This window comes from Zingiber officinale, chromosome 10B, assembly GCF_018446385.1.
Source record: "Zingiber officinale cultivar Zhangliang chromosome 10B, Zo_v1.1, whole genome shotgun sequence".
Lineage (NCBI taxonomy): Eukaryota > Viridiplantae > Streptophyta > Magnoliopsida > Zingiberales > Zingiberaceae > Zingiber > Zingiber officinale.
Genome location: NC_056005.1, coordinates 13,799,033 through 13,821,040, shown reverse-complemented (window position 1 = coordinate 13,821,040; position 22,008 = coordinate 13,799,033). Strand labels below are relative to the sequence as shown.

The window sequence follows — 22,008 nt, the reverse complement described above, 5'->3', positions numbered from 1 at the left end:
GATTTCCACCCCGGACTTATGTCACTAACGCTTTATTGGCTTGTCTAACTGTGCGCAGAATCGTTGAGGAGTTCTCTTCAAATCTAAAGAAGTTTATTATTCATTGAGCAATCATCAATCGGAGCCAGAAAACCGTCTCATCACCTTTAGATAGGATCAGATATCATCTTGATGATTCGAAAAAAAGATGTGCTCTTTTGACTTTTGCTAAAAAAATAGTATTATAGCATCTACGTTTTCGTAGCTACTATAACGCATCCAACCACCAATTTAGTATTTAGGTAGAAGATGAACCGTACTAAAGGTTAGTTGTATCATTTTACACGGGATTAGATATCCTTTTTGATAAAAAAAATTCAAAATGGACGGATGATTATAAAAAAAAAAGGCACCCTGTTTAAGTTTTGCCCAAATACGTCTCAATATTTGATATGTGATTTTCATATTCGTCTATTTGAACTATTTATTTGTCATATGTACCTTCTTTTTTGTCTTTTTGAAATAACATTTTTTTTGGCAATGAAAATTATGATTGTCTAATGTTAAATCACATTGAACTAACTAATCCAATAAATAAATTTGAAATGTCAAGTGAGTCGTTTTTTATTAGTAGATGATTAAATTAAATATTAGAACCATTCAATTGAATGAAGCCTTGAATTTATAGTCTTTCTATTACATTTCCTCATCTGATTTTTATTGTGTCAATCATAATGCCATTGTGAATTATTCTTGACACATTATATGCACACTCAAAAAAAAAACCACTATTTTCAAAACATAAATCACTAAAACGATACAAACAATTAGATGAGACATGGAAGTTATTGATCATCCAATCTGGTCCAACATAGTGCCACCAAAATGCCAAATGAGTCAACAGTACCAATTTTGTAGACAAGCTAATGTGACAAATTTTGCAATGAATTGAGACATCTATGCTTTGATTTCACTAGGAAATTACAAAAATATTCTTTACCGATACCTCTCAAAGTTATTAAGCTTCCAACCAAACTCTTAATAAAAAGGGTTGGATCAATCACTTTGCCTCTATCTTCTTTAGAATCTTCCATGCTTGTCTGAGGTTGTATCTCTTCTTTATGTCTTTCAAGAAATCCTTTTGGTTCACTTGATGAAATTTTATCTTCAAACAAGTTAAATTGATACTTCATCATTCTGTTCTAACACGAGCCTCACTACAGGAATAAGTTGAAATGGTCGTCGAACAGCTAGGCAATTCCAACTGCACGCAAAGGAGTTCAAACTTACAGTAGAGTAACTGGAGCTTTTATCCCACAGTTCAGCGCGGTAAAAGAGAAAAGAGAGGAAAAGAAGAAGAAAGCAGCAGAATTAAACTCGAAACTTAGGAAGAAGGCACAGTGATGCGTCAGGTGGCCCCCCACTGTCTTCACTCTCAGAATCTTTCCCTCTGTTTGCAGCATTAATTGGACTGAACTTTAACTGAATCCTTACCTCCTTAGCTTTCCTCCCCTTCTCTCTCTCTCTCTCTCTTCCTCCAACCTGCAGTTTTGGTTCTTTTGACCACCCTTTCAGAGTTCCAAATCATATGTAGCAGCTTCATCTAATGCCTCCTATCTCTCACTCTAATTTCCTTTCCCTCTTTCTTTTCTTCCTGTATTTTACTCCCCAACAAACAGGTTTGGAAGGCATGCATCCATTGACCATTGCCTCCTTTACACTTCTCCCAAGCACACTGTTTCACTGTTCCTCCTCTCAATACTTGTTAGGCCATTATTTGAACTCATCCGCTTGATTTGAGAGCAGAATTCAGGCAGGGAACGTCAGCTTATCTAGTGTAGACAGCAGTGTCAGTGTGGTATTTGTCAGCAGTTCTTTTAATTGCGAAGGTTTAATTCAGTAATTAATAAAATTAATTGTCTAATTTAAAACTTAATTATACTTTTTCTTTCCACCTCAGTAACCTGCAAACTCACAAAGTTCAGCAGGAACACCAGAAACTTTCCTTCTCTTTTTAAGTACCAGTCCTCTTGGCTTTATATCCTTCCCCTGTCTTAGTGCAGCCTCTTCGTCTCTGCCCCGCTCATGAAGGCCACTGGATTCCTCTGCCGGTCGCAAGCCTCGACGGCGGTTTGCATCCCTGGCGATCCGCTGTCGATGATAGTGCCATGTCGACCGGAACAGGCACTCATCGACTTGAAGTATTCCCGCCTTGTCGACTCCCGGAGACTCAACTCCGGTGACCGGAATCGAGCAGTCACCCTCCCGATGGTCACAAAGAAGCAAAGGTCCGACTTGCCGCCATGGCCCACAGCTGTTTCTGCTGCCGCTGCTACTACTACTACAGCCAATGAACATATCTTCCAAGTGAGTAGTAAATAAAATTTGAACTTTTAGCTACAAATTCAGGGTTTTTCTTGTAATTTAAACTTTGCCTGCAATTATTCCTCTCTTTTTTTTCAACTTTCCTTCTTGTTTCTACTGTCCAATTAACTTGTACGTTGAAGGTGGTGGTCATGAGAGTTTCAATCCATTGTCAAGGATGCGCAGGAAAAGTGAGGAAACATATCTCTAAAATGGAAGGTAATGCTAAAGGACTTGCCTCCATTGCCATGTTGATATAAATCTCATTAAATCACTGCTGAATTTATTTTCCTTCAAAAAAAATCTGACAAACGATAAATCTGATAGGTGTGACATCCTTCAGCATAGATCTGGAATCCAAGAGAGTAACAGTGATGGGGCATGTGTCCCCTGTTGGGGTCCTGGAGAGCATATCAAAGGTGAAAAAGGCTGAGTTCTGGCCATGCTCATGAATTCAACTCGACATGGTTTTTCAGCATCACACAGTTTCAAAAGTGCAAGAGCTTTTGAGCATCATAAGACAGATCATGCTTTTCTTCCGGGTGGCAGAGTCTCCTTTATGTTGTAATATAAGTATTCTTATCAGAACCAGTCTTTAACTATCAGTCCAAGGTTTTTTAACCCCTCTCATTGCCTGTATATTACTATTCTGAACCTGTTTCCTTTCTTCGTTTTCATGTATTTTATCTGCTCGTGAGAAGCAAAAAAAATACATTTAAAAAAAACACTAGTCAGGCTTGTGCTAGCTTAAAATTATAAAGTTGTGGAAGGAGGACCACTGTCTTGCACTCTTGCTTGAGGACCACTTCGCCATAAACTAGAAGATGACAGATCCAGATCAAACAACAGGACTCGGATCAAGAGCCGGCAAATAAGTAAGCAGTCAGCAGCTTCTCTTGTGCATGTTAAAAGGTGATGATCGCCATATTGCTGAAGGGGTTATCCTAGGAACAAAGCATGAAGAGGAGGTATTCAGTGTTAGGAGATGTTGTAGGGGAGTGCTGGTTTGGGGGCACCTCAACCTGTGGCATGATGGCGTGTGACAGCCTTTTGAGTTGGGTGGGGTTGAAGGCATGGGAGCGTGGGCTGAGCACAGTTGTTGCTAGCTTGGGACAGTAGCAATGATCCTCCACTCATGGGTCGTGGCAGTGGCAACTGGCCACTGAACTTTTTGGACACCGACTCTGTGGATTGCTGGTCCTCTGAACTCTGATGCATCCAGGAACAAAGAGCCACCTCTGCCAACTTTAGAAAACAGGATCCGATGAGGCTAAGCCAGTTAAATAAAAAAATGAAAAGTTAAGCCACTTTTGAATAGTGGAAACACAATTTTTATCATCCTTAATTTCTTTGCTTCTGATTTCCTTGATTAAACATGGTCCGAGTAAATAAGGTCGTAGCCGATTTAAGAGATAACTTTCGTAGTCCTCTTATTCTTTTATTTCTTTCCATTTATCTACAAATAAACAGCTTTGTAGAAAGCATTATGGGGATTACAGAATTTTCTCGGTGTGACGAGCTGCTTACGAGTCGGGTTCCTCTCGCTTCATGGGCAAGTTTGGTGTCTCATGATCATTTGAAGAAACACAACTGTCATTCTGAGAGCTGAGAAATCGAGCTACCACAGCGTCACTTACAAAGTCGAAATTGAGTCTGCCATTGATCCTCCTACGATTGCTGCTGGATTAAAAGAGGGTGAGCATCCGGGACTAATAAGTAGGAATTCACCACAAGTTTGGTTCGATTCAATACCCGTTTAGGCAGTTATTGATGTCAAGTAAGTCGCTGGAGGGGCTCCGATATGCACGAGTGCTCTCGCCGATGCAAGCATAGTAACTCCTGGAACTTGGAGAAAGCAGAGCATCCATCTGTTGAAACAGCGTGTTATATTACACATGTTCATTCTGCAAAAGGCATGAATGCAGTTTCTCTACCACCATCTGATACACACTAGATTAAATCTCAATCGTTGAGGAATCTATAACAATTTCTGTGAAGCCCTTGCATAGAAAGACGCCAATGTTTTTCTATACCGGCGTTTTGTCTCAAAATTAAACCTGAAGTCTTTAAAGCAGTCTACCGTTAAAATACTTTTGGATAAGTCATTGCATAGTATGTACAAGGCCAAACGGACTCACCTTTGTCTGTCTCATGGGGGAAACATAGACATTATGAGCAGCAGAAACCTTCTTTGGAGACATATCAGGAAGACTTGGGAATTGGCACAATTTGGGTGAATTAGGAGTTTGACCTATAGGTACAAGAAAAATGCAAGAAACAGATTCAGCAGTGGGAAGAAAGAATTCATCCTCCATCCAAAAGAGGGACAAACAACAACCAATATAGTGGCATACCATCAGTGTGATTCTTCTCTTCTGCAGTAACTCCATTAGTTTGAATTTCCACTAACAAGGGCTTTACAGATGGAACAAATATTTGATTGTAGAAGGTAATAATATCTACATGCTCCTGGACCATTCTCTGTTTACATAAATAGCAGGAAATTAGAAACTAAAAGAAGAAATCAAATCAGATGGACTAGCAATCGTATATTACCCCATTCCTATTAGCTGATGGTAGAGCAACAAAAATGCTTTTAAAAACTTGAGGTTTACACTGAGGTTGTTTTTGGTAGCAGTCAATTATACTCATAAAGGTCAGACCGATATGGCAAACCTGTATGAAGAAAATTAACCTATGAACTCAAACTGACAGACCCCTTTATTTCCTGGAAATAAAAATTGTAAAGTCAGAACAAGTCACTTTGGAGGAATTGGCATACCTTAACAACTCCATACAAGCTACATAAAATAATTTGATCGATATGACGGTTAAAAAAAAGAGCTGTCCTGTGAGCAAGGATTTGTTGGAACAGGCAGAAGACATGCTCCAAAATTTGCTGAGGCAGCTCTATCTTCTCACACAAGCTTTTGATCCTTATAGCAGCTAGTTTTAAAATCTATGGGTATGAAAAGTTACAAAACAAACGCAAAAGGAAGACAAGAAAAGACAATTTCCAAAGTAACTTTACCTTGTTGAAGAAAACTTTAATTCCTGTTTCAGCATATATTTCCCCTCCAGCAGGGTTAGACTGTGAAGGACTACAAATAAGAACCAAAAATAAATGCTGTCACTAGATGCAAACACAACTAGAGCATCAATCAGACAAAATACGTGCAAACCTTGCAAATTTGGACTGGAGTGACGGTGACTTAAATTTGAAACAACTAAAGCTCAATATATGTTTCTTGCCAGTTGGTGTAGAACCACACTGCGGCAGTAAACTTTTGCTTTCGGTACATAGTCTCTTTGGGGATCTAGGTTCCCCCCTGTTATCTGCAATGGTATGTATATAAGAAAACAACACATTAGTAGTTTAGCACAGAAAAAATATATATATCAAACTCGTCATATTAGCATTCTATTATAGCTACATAGCTAGCAAGCCTTGTTGACTAATGAATTGAAATGTTGGGCAAGTTTAAAAAACTTATCTCATTTGAAGGAATCAAAAGAAAGAAAATTTAGCGGTGATGAAAGAAATAATTTTAGTTACTGGTGACATTCAGCGGACTAAAACATTCATGAAGCAGAACACAAATAATTCGAATGGTTTTGCTCAACTTCAACTGTTTTTGCCTAAATGCCTTCTCTTTCACTAGGAGTCGAATGCCAATTTCCTGATTGACAACATATAATAGAAGGGTGGTCAAAGCTGGTGATTTCTTTTTCTTGAATCTTCTCTACATTTTCTCAGAACTAGTCGACACAAATGAAGAGCCCAAACTCTACATGGTTTAGAGCCCAGAATGATAATAATTTTATATATTTCAAAATAGAAATACAAGTAACAAGTTTGAAATCCACTATATTTTAGCGACTAAAATGCACATAATCTTATATATTTCAAAAAAAAGAAATCTAAGTTAAATAGAATAAGGGGCAATGACATATAATGTTTTCCAAATTGGATGAAAAGTGAAAAAAAAATCCTCAAAAGAAACAAATTCACTAGCACAGGTAACATTTAATGCACATTTGTTTCGGATGAATCTAATGTGATTCTGAGCATAGACTGCCAAGCTTACTGATGAGAAATAACTTCATAAACAACAAACAACAAGCCCAACAATTTGGAGTTGGCTATATGAATCTATCTGCTGCAAAATCTTATTTTTTTTAGGAGCATATCACTAGTACAAAATTATGGGCCGCCATCTGAATAGGAAAGATACCTGGAAAAGCATCTATCTTCTGTGAAACCTTAGGTAGCATGCATCCATTTGAAATATCTTGATGCATTGCAATTGCATCCAGAGATGGCATTGGCTCAGCTAATAGTCCCAGGCTGTTTATTTCACCAGCAAGGGCTGGCCTTGCAAGGATCAAAGAATTGTACAGTCACGAACCTCTTTCCCATGCCATGCTTTCCAGAAGCCGTTCTTCTAAAGAATTAAGATGTCTCTTCAACTCTCTTGGCAAAGTTTCTTCGTATCTAATGAAAGTCTCAATCACCTTACTCATATCAAAAGCTGTTAATCCAGTTCTATCCAATACGGCTGGGAACATCAAAATGACTGTCTTATGTGTAGCTAGAACTAGTTCAGCAGCACAAGCAAGCAGGCAGCGATGAAAACGTTCGTTGGATAACAATGGTGTAAGATTATTGTGATTCAACAACCGTGATTCTGCTAGAGATATTTCTTTCAAAACTTTATAGTATAATTTAAGAGCTTCCATTTTCCTCTCATGTGCCCATGCTATGTCTTCAGACAGGTTTGCACCCTGGAAACTCCCAGAAATTGAACATTCTCCAAAAGGACTTGGAAAAATTGTCTCCAGTATAATGTTTGCCCTGTGGGTCACAATGTTCATGATATCTAGATTGCAAGATGAAAAAAAACACTGAAGCTCTGCCGAGGGTTCTGAAGGAAGAGGGGAAATGATATCTCGTAGCCACCTTGCTGTTGTCATGGCAGTGCTCACTGGTGTAAGAGTCATCTTGGAGTTATGAACAAGCGAACCATTTAAAGATGTTGGGGAATTTGGAGCCAAGTGGCATGCTATCGTCTTTGAAGGTGAGGCATTGCACTGCAAATTTACATGCAGTTAAATACTCAAAGAAACTCAATGTAGCAATAGAGTTACACATGAAACCTTAGACTAACATACCTCAGTGTTGTATAAGCTAGTTGTACCTCCAGCGCTTTCAGAACTAAGTATATTAACTTCAGTATTTATGAAAATGCGCTCATCCAATTCTCCTCTTATGCTCAATGACTCGTCATAAACTTTCTCCAAAATTTCCAAACTCAAATTTAATGACTCTCTCTCCAATAAATCTTCAAAATATGTCAATCCATCTGTTGAGTTATGGTTCAAAAGCAATTAGATTACGTCTATTAAATGATGAGGTGATAAAGCAAATAAGAATACAAGTCAAAGACAGCAGTAGCAAACTTCTTACCTGTATCAATGTTGTCTAAACTTTCTGATTCGAATCCTGAAGCAGAGTAAGGTTTCTTTTTTAAAACATCCACTATCAAAGAATGAATTTTTTCCATTGTCCTCTTCAGTTCATCTTCCGAGGTATGATAAATTTCAGATAATGAAGCAAGAAGATTCACTTTTTTGTGGGATTGCTTAACTGTAGAAGATGAATGTTATCAATGATGCTAGAAGCCTGTCTAAACAAGAAAAAAAATTTGATATGATACAAAAGAAACATTACATAATATGGAGGTTTCTTGGACACAGAACTTCCTGAATTTTGGAGGAATGTGGAGAATGAGTATTGCCTGTCATATCAAAGTGCAATTTTTAATCAATTCTAACATGAATAATCCAAATGTCTAAACAACATATGTAACCATGGAACAAGAACAAATTCAAATTTCCATCTAAACATTTAAAAAAAGCTAAAGAAGAAACTGACCAACACAGAAACCAGCTCATTTTTGCACGTCACAACATTTTTACAGTGGCTCAATAATTGTGGACGAAGTGCTAAGAAAAGCATCCACCCAAAACGGTAAAAATCTAGGACAGTTTCAGAACTTCCATAATCTGTAGAATCTCGATCTTTGTTCATCATGTTATTCATAGAAAATAATTCCTGGAACCCTTTCTTATAGAACCTGTGTCCAAGCAAAGTTCATAAGATAATACTATCATGAATATTAGGTGAACTGTTGCATTAAATTAAGTCAAATAAGTAAGCTACTAATCATCAAAAAGATAAATATATAAATAAATATTGCAAATGTTGAAAAAAAATGGGAAAGAAGCATTTTAGAGATACAGAACCGCTCATGCTGCCTATAATGCATACATTGGCCAGGTTCAACACCATATGCAATACGTAATAGGAATGTTGATTGTTGAATATAAATATATAAAAGCTTTCCACACATACACACCCTTTCTGCATTTGAAATGAAATCCCTAAAGAAATATGTTAATTGATACGGGATGTTAAACATGGACCCCGGGGTGATGTGGTGGTCAAGGTCAAGGTGACATGGCGGTCAAAATCAAGGAGAGGTGACAGCCAACGTGTCACTCCTGACAGGACCTTTGCTCCTCACCCAACGCTTAGGCCCTCAATCCAAGGACGACCGGTCCGAGAACCGGCCGAACCCAATGGACCTAGTATTTCACTCCTGCCAAGACACCTAGTGTATATCCGAGCATCCATGAGCCGCTCGGGTTTATGAGAGGACCGGCTTACCACAAGGCCAACCGGGAATATATTTGGCCAGGACCCGAGAACCTAGCCTTCCACTCTCAAGGTACGATTCAGTATATACCTAGTCGACCCAAAAGTCGGTCGGGTTTATGGGCCTTCACTGCTCATGCACCCGTCCTCTCTCATATAAGTGACCAGTTATAATATTGATCAAATTTATATGGTACAACGTCCTTATCTTAGAGTAAATATACAAGGCAAATCTCAGAAGGAACCTGACCGAACTTCTAGAGCTCAGGTTATCACTTCAGGAACAAGCCTCCGAGTGCAAAGACGATCGGCTTAAGGCACCAGTCGAGTCTCTCGAGGCTTGGTTTCCCATCCTTTAGAAGCGAGTATCCCAGCATCTGGCCGATCGGTCATAGACTCGGTCGAACCTATGGGACTTGGCCCTCTGTTACTTCATAATAAGATCTCCAGCATCACACGACATATAGCCAGGCTGCTGGAACATTTTAACAGGACTCAATACCTTGCTTATGTATCGGTCTGCCAATACAATGTTCAACCAGTCGGCTAAATGTCCGACCAAGATATATTCAAGGGACAACCTTATCAGAGAATCACAACAAACGGTCAGAGTGTAACAACCATTTGTCATAGAATATTCTTTCATCGCAACAAATGCATTCAATGGAACCTTCTTCGAAGGTGACTACACCGGCCATCAGCCGACACAATATGACAGCATATTCTTGTAACCGCCTCATCAATGGCATAAGTACAAAAGGGGTGCACATATGGGTAACGGAAGTGACTGTACCTCTCTGAGGCTATACGTCTTCCCTCACTTGACAACCTCTTACTCGACGTTGTCTACCACCTCTCATAACCTCAGCAATCATGAGTGGCATATAAAGGAGGTTATGAGAGGTGGTATATAAAGAAGGTTTTCTCCGTTGGGAAGTTATGCGAGGTAATATACTTTACATACTGCACGCATCTACTGCTCATCTTTCTAATTTCCACTTGGTCATTCCACTGACTTGAGCGTCGGATGGTCTACACCAGGACCCCCACCCTGGTTTTGGCGTCGTTTGTCTACCCTCTGCACATGGAAAAAGAAGCAGCTCCCTTTTCTGCTAGTTCATAGCCTTTTCCTATCATCTTTGTCAGCTCAAAGTTTTCGCACAGTCAACATCACAGTCACCTACCCAGCGCGCCATCTCTCCCGCGTTCAGGATCACTAATCATAGTTATAATCAAGTATAAACATTGTTCATGCCACACAACACATTTTTAATGTATAAAATTGACCATTGGGTTGTCAATCATGTGTACGCATATTTATAAAACAAAAGGTAAATAGAAAAGGAAATAAACTACTAGGGCATGATGGCCTGATTCAGTTTTAATAATTTCTTCTGTTTTTTCTCTTGCAAGCTTGCTCAAACCACCATCTGAATGGAAACGTGTAGTCCAACTTAAGATGAAGCCTTTAGGTCACAAATAGTGCTGTGTATCATGTTAGTTCATTATTTTTTCTTGAAGGCTTGCTCAAACCACCATCTGAAAAGAAACGATGTGATTGAACTTAGGCTGAAGCCTTTAGTGCAACAAAACAGTGAAATGTATCAAATCAAACTAAAACAAGGTATCAGATCAAGCTTTATCTAAGTCCCACAAAGTTAACTCTGTTACAAACACTACATGAGCCAGAAATTATGTTCACTGATAAGACTGACAAGACCCACATTGCCAGAAAAGAAAAAGTATCAGGTTGCTTACTTGCTCATGTCAATTAATTGTAAAACATTCTCCTGCAATTCCTTCACCTAAGCATCAGTATCAGAAAAGGAATCAGGGATAATAATGGTAAAGTTTTCAAAAAAGAATGAGGACCCCCAAATGCATACCTTAAGCCTCTTCTCCCAATCTGAGCCATATAACTCACAAAAAATATGGCCCGCCTTGAGAGAAAGAAGCGGAAACTCATTGAAGAAATCCACAATTCTATAGTTGAGACCATGAATCAATGCTATGCCATCAGAAAACAAATGTTTCTAAGACGATCATGAAAGGCTTACTTCAATTTACAAGCACTTAAGATCCAACACAGACTAGCCCTCTCCTTTTTCTGGCCTTCCTTTACCTCGCCCTCGATTAATCTTGGCACACTGAAAAGAACAAATGCTGACCAGTATCTTCCCATCTCCTCCGGCTGAAAATTTCAAATTTTTAGGAGAAGCCAAATCAAATTGAGGTAAAAACACGAGAGAGACAGGAGGCGAATTACTGATCTAGTCCCCAGTGACGTTGAGCTGACAAAAAACAAATTTTTACCCTTTCTGAATACATCCATGGCGTCTCTCTTCACATACTCCCCAAGGGCCAACTCCTTTAGCTCAACCACAATCAATTTAGATAAGCACACACAAAATACGCAATAATTGAATCACATACAATTCAAGTCAGCTCAAACCTGGCACAGATCCGCAAACCGAACGATGACTCCATCCGTCTCCTGCGGATCTGAAGAAGAAACCGGCAACGCGGGTTCCTCCATGCGCGCGGCACCGACGCCGGGGCTCATCGGTTCAAATTTTTCGGTAACCCAAACCCTAAAAGACCGATCATGGACTGCTAAAGTGGGTGGGCAGGCGTCGCGGTAGCAATAAGACGGATCCAAGCAGGGGGGGGACGATAGATCGCGTGAGATTCCTGACTAGCGGACAGTCCAAATCCTTAACCGACGGGCGGAGGCAAATCCGGAAGTGTGATAGACGCGAGGACAGTACCGAATAATCAATACTTCGCTGGCTTCCGTTCTCTCTCGAGCTCGGCTTCTCTGGTCCCTCGTCCTCGAATCTTTATCTATCGCTTTAACCTCGCTCTTGATTACCCTCTTTCCTTTTTCCCCCCTCCTCTCTCCTTTTTCTCTCTCCCTCGTGCGTTTTCGGATTCTTTTATATTTTATGTTTTTTCCTTCCTTGTTGGAGGATGAAGATTAAGATGCCTTAACTTAATAGTCCCCGCTTTAGCGCGGGAAGATAGCTTCCGAGGCAGCTTCCAATGAAAACCATCCACGTGGACAATTGGAGTTCCGTTACCGCCACCTCCCAAGTGTTAAAGGGAGCAAGCGCAAGCGGGGCCCGGCTCAGGTCCACGACGGATCAGCTTATAAACCAAGCTCCCTTGCTGCCTCTCCATCGGTCATGGCGTCACCATCATCAGAGGACCCCGATCTTCGGAGCTGAACTCCGGAAAGTTGCCTCCGCTCGTCCAAGCCGACGCAGCGATCACCCGCATTTCTAGGTTGAAGATGCATCCTTTCACCGTGAGCTTAGTGTTGGCAGGGATACTCCCCATCAGGAAAACTCTCAAGTCGAAACTCCGGTAGCTCCTCCACCATGCGCCGGTGCAGTAGGTTCCAGATGCTGTGACGCGCCTCGTAACTCGCCGGAGGAGTGGCACCACGCCCACATGACGAAACCAAACCCTCTTGAACGCTCTTCATCCTTGTCAAACACGATGTATACGCTCTTAGCACCGGACCAAAAGAGCTGGAATGCTCCCTAAGCTAAGTTGCCGATGAAGATCTTCACTTCCACGCTCCAGCTTCGGCGACATGCACGAAGCCCCCACCATAGCTCCTTCTATCTCCACCCGTGTGTTTTAGTAGTGCTTATATCGTTCCCTGAGGATATCATGTTTTTATAACTACAGTCGCTTCTTGCAGATTTGCGATCAATTCAGTTTGTATCATCTTATTCAGATGATACCGGACAAGCACACGCTCGCTGATTACTTCTTTGAAATTGGTACTTTCATTGAAGCGAGCATAAAATTGTAAGATAAATATCAGAATGCAATGACAGAAGAATTACTGAATTGGGGTTCTCTGCAACTAGGAGTGAACTTTGTTCTTCCTAACGAAACTTGCCTTCGATCCGCCTTCCCTAATGCTTCCAACCATGCCGGCGACCTTAGATCCTGCACAAACTTGGTTAATTAGTGGATCTTGTTGAGCTTGATTTTGTCTTGTTGAGTTCAACAGCCCGTGGGGCAGAGCAATCCAGTATCCATCTGAGATTTTGTTCCTCGGTCCTAAAGCCCTTGAGTTTCCTGTGAAGTTTTTGTCTATCAATTTGTTCTTTTCGTTTGTTAGAGCACTTCTATCTTCACCTTTATCAGCTACCCAAGCATTGCTCCGGTTATAGCTACTGTTAATATCGAGTTCGGTGGAATGCGAATCACTAACTTCTGATTCAGTTCCATTGTTATGTTCTCGGCCGTCTTCTTCATCAATATCGCTTCTATTGGTGATTCTGTGGCAATCGTTTTCCTTATAATTTGCAACATCAGTTTGCACACTTGCAAGTTTCTCCTTCCCTTTGGCTGCAAGAAATGCTTCAGGCTCATATCTCAATCGATTTGCAGCTGAATTTTTCTGCTCAAATTGGCATTTTGCTTCAGATAACTTCATATGAACTTTTTCTTCACGCCATTCAGCTGCAGGCTGAAGCATTTCCTTCTCCCCCAACTCTAGTGCCTCGGCAGACTCTTTCTTCAGTTTTTCTACGTGATTCTTATCCTCAACGACCCGCTTTAATATTTCGTAACTCGTTTCAAATATTTCTTTTGTTTTCCGCTCATTCTTGAGTTCTTGAACTGTTTTTGCTAGTAAGGTCTTCGTTTGCATTAATTCAACTTCGAGCCTCTTGTTCATCCGCTCAGCTCTTCTCAACTTCTTTTCTAGCTCAAGCTCGTCAATCACGGATTTGAGTGGAGTTCTTACTCTTTCCTGTTCTTTGTGCCTCCTTGTTGCGTGCTCTTTCAAGAGATATCTGATTTCATCGTTAGCAGAATTCTTTTCAAGGACAAACTGATCCACCCGGACGAGGGCCTGGTCTAGCTTACAAGAAACCGCTGTAGCGAGAGAAACTACTGGTGATAGCTGCTTGTCGATTCCACCAAAACGTATCAACATCTTGAGCAGCTTTTTCGATGACACCAAAAAACTTCGCAGGTCCTTCAAACACTTCTTGCTTCCTGAAACAATTCCTGGGAAACATCTTTGAAGCTGCACGAGTGATGGATCGAAAGTTAATGGTCTTAACAAATTTATCTCTATTCGTTAAACTTTTCATATTTGAAATTTATGCACTTGAGATTAAAAAAAATGATTCTTGTAGAAACAGTAGCTACTTGTGAAACCAACTGTAGCTACTTGTGAAGTACTACTAGATTGTAGGGCGATTGTTATTGAACTGAAGAGAATATTATATGACTTTGATCTTCACAAAATTCTCAAAAGTAAGAACATGGTTGCTTGCATCCGTTCCTAAGTTCACATAGTGCTATTAATCGCTTAGCTATCACTCAAAGGATCATAATCTATTAATCAAAACAACCACATGAACTTAAAATTTCAACGAACTGATACTAAGTAGCTTACCTCCATGGGGTTTGCCTCACTTGCCTCATTGCATATTCTATTGTAATTCCTCGATCCATGATCACCTACCTACAACACGACCATAAATTGAAGTTAGGAAAAATAAAAGAGAGGAAAAATAAACAAGGAACCATATGCTTACTTCTGTGATTGGGCTACGTGAAGGGTTGAACTTTGATTGGTGATTTCTTATCTCCATATTAGAAGGGAAGTCCCTTTCACGTTGGTTCTTGTCAGTTATTGGTGAAGAAATGAAACTCAATGCATGAAAAGCATTTGCTAGTTTCCGAGCTGACACTGTCACTTGAGTATCCCTGGCAGTACCTTCCAATGACCGATACCAAGATGTTTCAGTAATGACTTGTGTAAGACGTGAAGGTCTATTGTTCACTCTCCACGAGGAAACTGGAGTAGTTGATCTTCTCCTCTTTGCCACCAGAACTGGTCGTTTAATGCGGTAGTTCCTCAACATAGAAGTTGACGAAGAACATGATGGCCTGTACCTTGGCATTCTGCAATTGGTTTCTTTCTATTCCTCTGAAGAAAATGAATAAATAAAACTCACAAAAATTCAAATTTTCCTTCTTTTAATGGTTACCGTTTCAAGGAGATCAAAATCTAGAAAACCGTTTTTTTTCTGAAGGAAGGTTGAAACTTGCAGAGATATCGCAAAATACTCGAAAGAAAGATGTCTGTATCTGAGACGGATAAACCCCACAGGAGAATGGTTACACTAATAATTCATGGATGGATAAAACTCAGATAAAAGCCTACAGGAGAGGGGTAGGGAGAAAAAAAAAACTCAGATTTGAAATAAGCAGACCTGCAAATGCCTTAAAGAGAACGTTGGCAGAACCTTCTTCGTAAAAGTTTTGATTCGTCTCGAGCAGAGGAATCGAAGAACTAAAGATGCGAGAACAAATCGAAAGGAACGAGAGGAGAAACAAACCGACTTTGATCAATAGGATGCGTCGATTCCTTGATATGCCCGGTGAACCGTTAAAGATTGAATCTTTGGAACGGCACTGGCGATCCGATATTCCTCGAATTCTTTTCTTTCAGTTTCTTCCCCGGAACGCGTCGCCGGTCGTCCTTTAGTTTCCTTCTCCGGCAGCAGAGCGGCGGCGGACGATGATTTATCACAGAACGACCGGAGAACCGTTATAACACGGTCTCCGCCCTATAATAATGCCAGTCAACTCCTTGATTTAATCGAGTCGTTTTCAGAAGAAAATAATAATAATAATTATTATTATTATAAAACTATTCCCGCCGGGAAGAAGAAGAAGGAGGAAACAGAGGAGAAACAGAAAATTCCAATGCTGGTGCCTTTTTATTCTTCAAAATCATCAAATAAATCGTTTTTTTAATTTTAATTATTGTTAAACGTCGGCGTCGGTCCATCATCTTAAATATTTCTATTAACCCTTTTTTGTCTTGATTTATTCTCTCACTAATTGGAATTAAATTTAGATTTAAAGTCAACGAGTATCTTTAAAATCGATTTATCGTTATAATATTGCAAATTAAATAACTTCCAAAAAAAATCTCAAAGCAGGGACAAAAAATAAAAATCAAATTACTGCCCATCATTTACATTCTCAGATGAGCGTTTCATTTCTTATTAAAGTCGAATGAACATTTCTTTATAATCCTTTAAATTATAAAGAAACTAGTAACTTTATCTTCTCTGGCTTCTACAATTATAGAAATTAATTGTTATCTTTCTACCAATTTTATATCGTTTTGATTTAATTTCTGAATAATAATATAATTAAAATAATATTTCAATGAGCAAATTAACTCTATATATTTATTAGATTTCAAATGAGCATAATATAATCATGATCAAATAGATAGAAACTAATATATAACTATTACAATGTGTAACAGCTACCGACTAACTTCTACATATTGTAAAAACTAGTCAATACTCTATACGCTATAGAAGTTAACCAGTAGTTTCTACAATAACATTAAATCTAACGATATTTTTAATATAAGGGATGCTCAATTTTTTGTTAGAAGAGCTCATTTGACTTAAACAAATAAAAGACGTCAATACCCCAAAAAAAAAAAAAACTTGTGGTGTTTCTTAGTTCTTACGGAAACTCTAGTTTTCACATTATAAACTTAAATCTATTATGTTCAGAAAGATGGAGAGATCAAAGTTTAAGTAAACAACAAAATAAACAGCTATATAAATCAAACTCTAGTTTTCACATCATAAATCAAAATGCTTATTACATTGTATGTACATCTAACATTTCCTGAGGAGGCATAGAGCAGTTCCTCTACTAAGTTTAACTTTATCCTTCTTAAAAAAGGGGGAAGGAAAAACTTCACGGGTCCAGAAGAAACTTTGTTCTGTGATGTGGAGAACTTGCACCAAAAGCAAGCTTCTTAAAAGAAAAGCAGATCCTATATCTTCACAAAAGCTTGGTGATTAAGGTCTAGTGAATGCCAATGAGCCTCAACTGATCAAAATCAAGGAACAGAGAACAATTCAACATCCATTCTTTAGTCAGCAATCACAAAAAGAAACCAAAAAGACTATTGAAATCCGACTTTGCTCACCAGATTGTTCCGAGGCTCCTCCCAGTAGAATCCCTGAACAAGAATAGGCAAAATGTTGCAGCCTATGAGAATATACACCATGAGTGCATGCTTCCCCAGCCATTCCATAGCGAGGGTTGGCCTCCTGTAGCCAAACACATCAACCTGCAGGCATCAAGAACAGTGGGGTCTCAGAATTTGATCTCTTTTTTGATAAAGATAGAAATGTTGGGATATGGAAGAAAGGGAGTTTCTTTCTAACCAACACATATGTTGCAGTGAACAGCATGCCTGCAGCCCCAGCAGTGATGCAAGTGTAACTTACTGTGTATAGAGACTTGTTGATTTGCATTCCTATGATTCGAATAAAAGGTTCGATTACAAAGTTGGAAGTTTAAGTCTCAACGTAATCAAAATGACGTCAAAAACATAAAGATGAATATCAGTCTATACCAGTGGCTTCCATGATACAGGCCAATGCAATCAGAAACAATGAAGGAATAACCCAATGGATGATTCTATCATAGTGATGCTGCAACAATAGTCAGGGTGTCACACTGTGAACTCACATGTGTTCTTGATATGATCAGATTTAACAAGTAGTACCTTCATTTGTATAATTACGTGCCCAAATTGCAACCCAATCAAGCAAGTAACAATTGCCATGACAGAGCTGTATCATTGAATTAGTACCATTATAAGTTCCCCAAAAATGAGTGTGGAAAGTGGGCACTAATGACAATTAGGGAAGTGCATGCAACTGCTGACCTGAGTAGTCCTTCAGGATCAAAAGGAGCTTGGCACCATGAAGGAGCATCAAAAGGAAGGGGGCCACTTGCAGGCGAATCAATGCTGCATTGCTGAAGAAAGATCATGGAATTAGATGTGATCAAATAAAAGGGAAGAAAAAAGGATTTCTTCATGACACATGAGTGATGTAGGTGAATAAAACCTTGGTTCTTTCGTAAACAGGGCGACGATGAAGATGTTGGATGCCGAGGATTTTGCGATCAATCATTCCCACAGCATTGCATGCAGGCCCTATGTCACCCCTCACCCCACACTTCACCTGGGTTTGAGGAAAGTGGATACTAGAATGTGAAAAACAGATCTTGGAAATCTTTATACAAGGAATATAACAAAGTGATTCTTACAACGAAGGATTTGGTTGTGGAACCTTCAGAAGGTATCTCATATTGCCAATCAGGAACATGTAATCCATATAATAGAACCGTGTAAATGGAAGCAAGAATCAAGCACAGCAACCTATGCCAAAAGAAGTTGGATGTAAATGAAAATTGCCTGGTCAAAAAAGAATCTCTTCTAGTTTTATTTTAATAATTAAGCACATTCTGTAATCACTAAAGCATCTCAAGTTTATGAAACAAAAACTGCTTATTTATTGATTTGTGATAGGATCATGCACTAAAATTGTTGTTTGAAAATGTTGCAGTTTTTAGCATACACTTACAATTGAAGTTTGCCAGGCCTAGATACTGAACTTTCAGAATTGATATTATCATCACTTTTGAGCCAGATTTCACACATAGCAGCAAACAAATAGGCTACTGCAATTCTCTGCAATAAAGATCACTCTAATTGATCAAATCAACTTATACGTTCACATAATGCTGTTTTCGCAAAAAAAAAATGTATAACATTTACATATTATGACCTTTTGAACATAGCTTTTAAAAGCCCCAAACCATTACCTCATATCACATTTTGAATGTTAATTTAGTTCATAATGTGGGCTTTTCTAAGGAAAAGATAGCACATGTCTATTTGGTGTGGACAATGAAATTGAAGCATTAGAAAAATACATATTTTGTTCTAAGCATTATAAAGCTTAATGAGTTCATAGCCAAAAAGGAATTAAATTTAGCAATGGTGGATATCCTACCTGTAGTACTCCCATCCATCTGATTTTTGATATGTCCACTCCATAAGTTAAATTGTGAAGACCATGAAAATATCCACCTACACTCAATGCAATAACATCATATGAACAATCCAAATATATGAATAATGTATTTAGGCATGCAAAATGAAAGAGTTGTATACCTTGGACAAAAAGACCTACAAAAAACATCTTTGAGGCTCTGAGTATCGCCTTCTTGGTTGCGACAACTTTGTTTGGGACTCTCTGAACAAAAATTTGAAAGTAGATAGCATGTTTTTGTATTAAAAAAAACTGACTTTGATTCTTTAACACACAGTAATTACTAAGCAAACTTATTTTTCAGTTTACAGAAATTGATGCTTCAAACCGAAGGATTAGGAATTTTGTGAAACTGCATGGCTTACCTTATACGCGAGGGAAAGTGCAACTCCCACTATAAACAAGAAAAATGGCATGACAAAATCAGCAAGTGCAATGCCATTCCAAGGAGAATGATCGACGGCCGGAAGAAATCCTCCAGAATAATCTACAAATATCATGAGCTGCATAAAGAGATTTGTTGGTCATTACTGTCATTAAACAAATTTATGCATATGGTATGACGGAACAGAGAAGAATGATATCTGATGATAAGAATGATTTAGTCAAAATTAGAGTAAATTTATATAATACAGATGAGAACACTGACTTTATGTATGTTTTTTGATAATTTGGTAAGAAATGTTTATAGTGAGCGAAGGGAAGATGATCTGAGTGCAAGTGTGTGCAGTATTTCAGAAAATTCAGAATTGGCTTAAAAATCCCCCTAATTGAGATTAAAAAAAACTAAATTATTTGTTAAAACACAAAGCTTCCTTCCTTTGATGGAAAAATAGGCCATGTTTGGGGTAGTTTAGCAGCAGTCTTATTTTCACAAGTCTGCAAATGAAGAAGGAACATTTGACCCTGTGGCAATCGAGCAGAGGCAGTAGACCTACACTATTGAAATTACTCAAAGGGTTTAGATAGAAAAAAAAGATATGCAACGAGCAAATGGTACAAAAAGTGAAGGGCATCCTAAGCATCATTATCAATCGACACTGCAAGTCCTCAAGAAATAAAATCAGAAAGTTATACAAGACAAAATGTTAGGACTGTCAGATTATGTGTTTCTTACTGGAGGTGAGTGTGCCATGAAGCAAGGGACAGCCATAGCTGATAATTTTGGTAAAATGTGACATCATACTGAAGATGAAGATTCCTCATTTAATATTGTATCTTTAGTGACATAAGTATGATTCAGAATAATAATAGTTGATGAATTAAAGTACATTTATGGCTATTCAAATTAAAATATTTATCTGCTCTGATTACTGTGCTCTCTCTAAACTACAATTTCCCTTTGTCTCCCCATCGTACTCTGTCTTTTTTACTCCGTTTTTATTTGGAGGAAAGAAAATAAATGCGTTATGTTCTTCCAAATTCAACTTATTTTATTTCTATCCGAATAACCAAAAATGCAATTCTAGTACTCTAAACAGTGTATCACAATAAATCCGCGAATCAGTCGGCAATTCTAATTTATTTTTCTTCAAAACATTTAAAAAAAAAACTTTTTGTTCAGTATCCTGACTAGAATGAAAAAATAGCAGATAAAGGAACAAAGAATAAACAAGGCGAGGCAATAAAAAGAGAATATAATTTTATCGATCAAATCAAATCCATAGGATTCGATTGAATGACAAGTTTATTAAATTTATTAAAAAATGAATATCAAAAATAGCAAATCTCAGAAAATTGTCTTCCCCTACGATTTCCAAAATGTAGGCACAGCTGTGATAACTCCAAAAATGATCACAAGTTTTAAGTATCTTACTTAATAAATCAGTAATGGAAGGAAGAAAAAGAAACAGGGGAGCCCGAAAAGGAAACAATGTGGATCTGGAGGTGTGTTTACCGCGACGGTGAGCCCCCGGAATACGTCGAGCGAGACGAGGCGGTTCCTCGTGGCGAAGGCGGATGCGGAAGGTTTATCCTTCTTCTGCGAGGCGTCGCGACCGGCCTCTAGGTCCTCCAGCGCCTGAGAAGCGGCGGCGGCGGCGTTTTCTTCTCCCTTAATGAGTTCATAGGCCTCCATCTCGCTCGATTGGTGTCTTTCTTCCCACTGTAAACGTAAGAAGAGGAGAAGAGGAAGAAGCGAGGGACAAATCTCTCTCTCTTTCTCTCTCTTCTACTTGCGTTACAGATGGAACGGTGTATTTGAAGCGCCGTGTCTTCTGCTATTTATAAGGAAAGGAAGAAGAAGCTTTACACGAGTAAAAAAAATATATAAATATTTATTAGATATAATCAAATTACTAAACGCTTTACCAAATCAGCCGTAAAATTAGAACCTCTGATTTTTAAATAAAAATTAAAAATTAAAAATTAAAAATCCTTTTAAAATAAAGATGGTTGTTAATTAATCTCCATTGGAATTATTCTTTCGAAGTACGTACATTTAAACATAAAGTTAAATTATGAGTGAGCATGTGAACAATACTACTAAAATGATAAAGTGCTGAAAATAATAATAATAAAATAAATAAAACACACGCTAAAAATATAATATAGTATGCAATAGGAGATCCAACTTGCATCCGATTCATCTCCCTCAATTTTACTATTTAGAGTAAATATTATAATAAAGTGTCAAAGGTTTTAATGATGTATATTCTTAAGTCGGGCACCATCTAGTTAGTTAGGTATATTTTTAATAGAAATTGAACTCTTAAAGATTCAATTAGTTAAAGATAAAATAGGTTTGGATTCTATATTCATTTTAATAAATGATTGTTAATGAATAAATTTTGCATATATACTTAAATCAAATTTTTACATCTATTAAAATATTTTATAAATATGGTGTATTTTTTTTATTTTTTTACAATTTACGGAATAGTAAATTTATTATTTTCTAATATATTTAGTATACTTAAATAAAATATGAATTATGTTTGTAATGACAATCGACCAAGTCTGCCTTTCCCAACTTAAGAGACGGGCGATTATTTTTATTTATTTTAGCTGTCATTATATATT

At 38.2% G+C, this 22,008-nt stretch overlaps 3 protein-coding genes and 1 pseudogene across 3 annotated transcripts; 1 reads left to right on the top strand and 3 right to left on the bottom strand.

Moving 5' to 3' along the window:
* The first annotated feature begins 1,744 nt into the window (after nucleotides 1-1,744).
* Nucleotides 1,745-2,948, top strand: LOC122028736 (protein SODIUM POTASSIUM ROOT DEFECTIVE 1-like). Its single transcript, XM_042587599.1, has 3 exons — nucleotides 1,745-2,346; nucleotides 2,487-2,562; nucleotides 2,671-2,948. Exons 1-3 carry the CDS (start codon nucleotides 2,065-2,067, stop codon nucleotides 2,793-2,795), a joined length of 483 nt encoding a protein of 160 aa, XP_042443533.1. The 5' UTR covers nucleotides 1,745-2,064; the 3' UTR covers nucleotides 2,796-2,948.
* A 724-nt stretch (nucleotides 2,949-3,672) lies between these two features.
* On the bottom strand, nucleotides 3,673-11,984 carry LOC122028735 (annotated as a pseudogene).
* Nucleotides 11,985-12,938: 954 nt separating this feature from the next.
* On the bottom strand, nucleotides 12,939-15,000 carry LOC122028954. The gene is made up of 3 exons (XM_042587925.1): nucleotides 14,632-15,000; nucleotides 14,490-14,558; nucleotides 12,939-14,114 (listed from the first exon to the last, which is right to left on the bottom strand). Exons 1-3 carry the CDS (start codon nucleotides 14,998-15,000, stop codon nucleotides 12,939-12,941), a joined length of 1,614 nt encoding a protein of 537 aa, XP_042443859.1.
* A 1,720-nt stretch (nucleotides 15,001-16,720) lies between these two features.
* LOC122030074 (heparan-alpha-glucosaminide N-acetyltransferase-like) lies at nucleotides 16,721-21,167 on the bottom strand. Its single transcript, XM_042589223.1, has 13 exons — nucleotides 20,885-21,167; nucleotides 19,353-19,490; nucleotides 19,110-19,191; nucleotides 18,949-19,025; nucleotides 18,517-18,623; nucleotides 18,200-18,311; nucleotides 17,998-18,114; nucleotides 17,814-17,905; nucleotides 17,652-17,718; nucleotides 17,499-17,577; nucleotides 17,308-17,399; nucleotides 17,067-17,210; nucleotides 16,721-16,966 (listed from the first exon to the last, which is right to left on the bottom strand). Exons 1-13 carry the CDS (start codon nucleotides 21,062-21,064, stop codon nucleotides 16,943-16,945), a joined length of 1,311 nt encoding a protein of 436 aa, XP_042445157.1. The 5' UTR covers nucleotides 21,065-21,167; the 3' UTR covers nucleotides 16,721-16,942.
* Nucleotides 21,168-22,008: the final 841 nt, after the last annotated feature.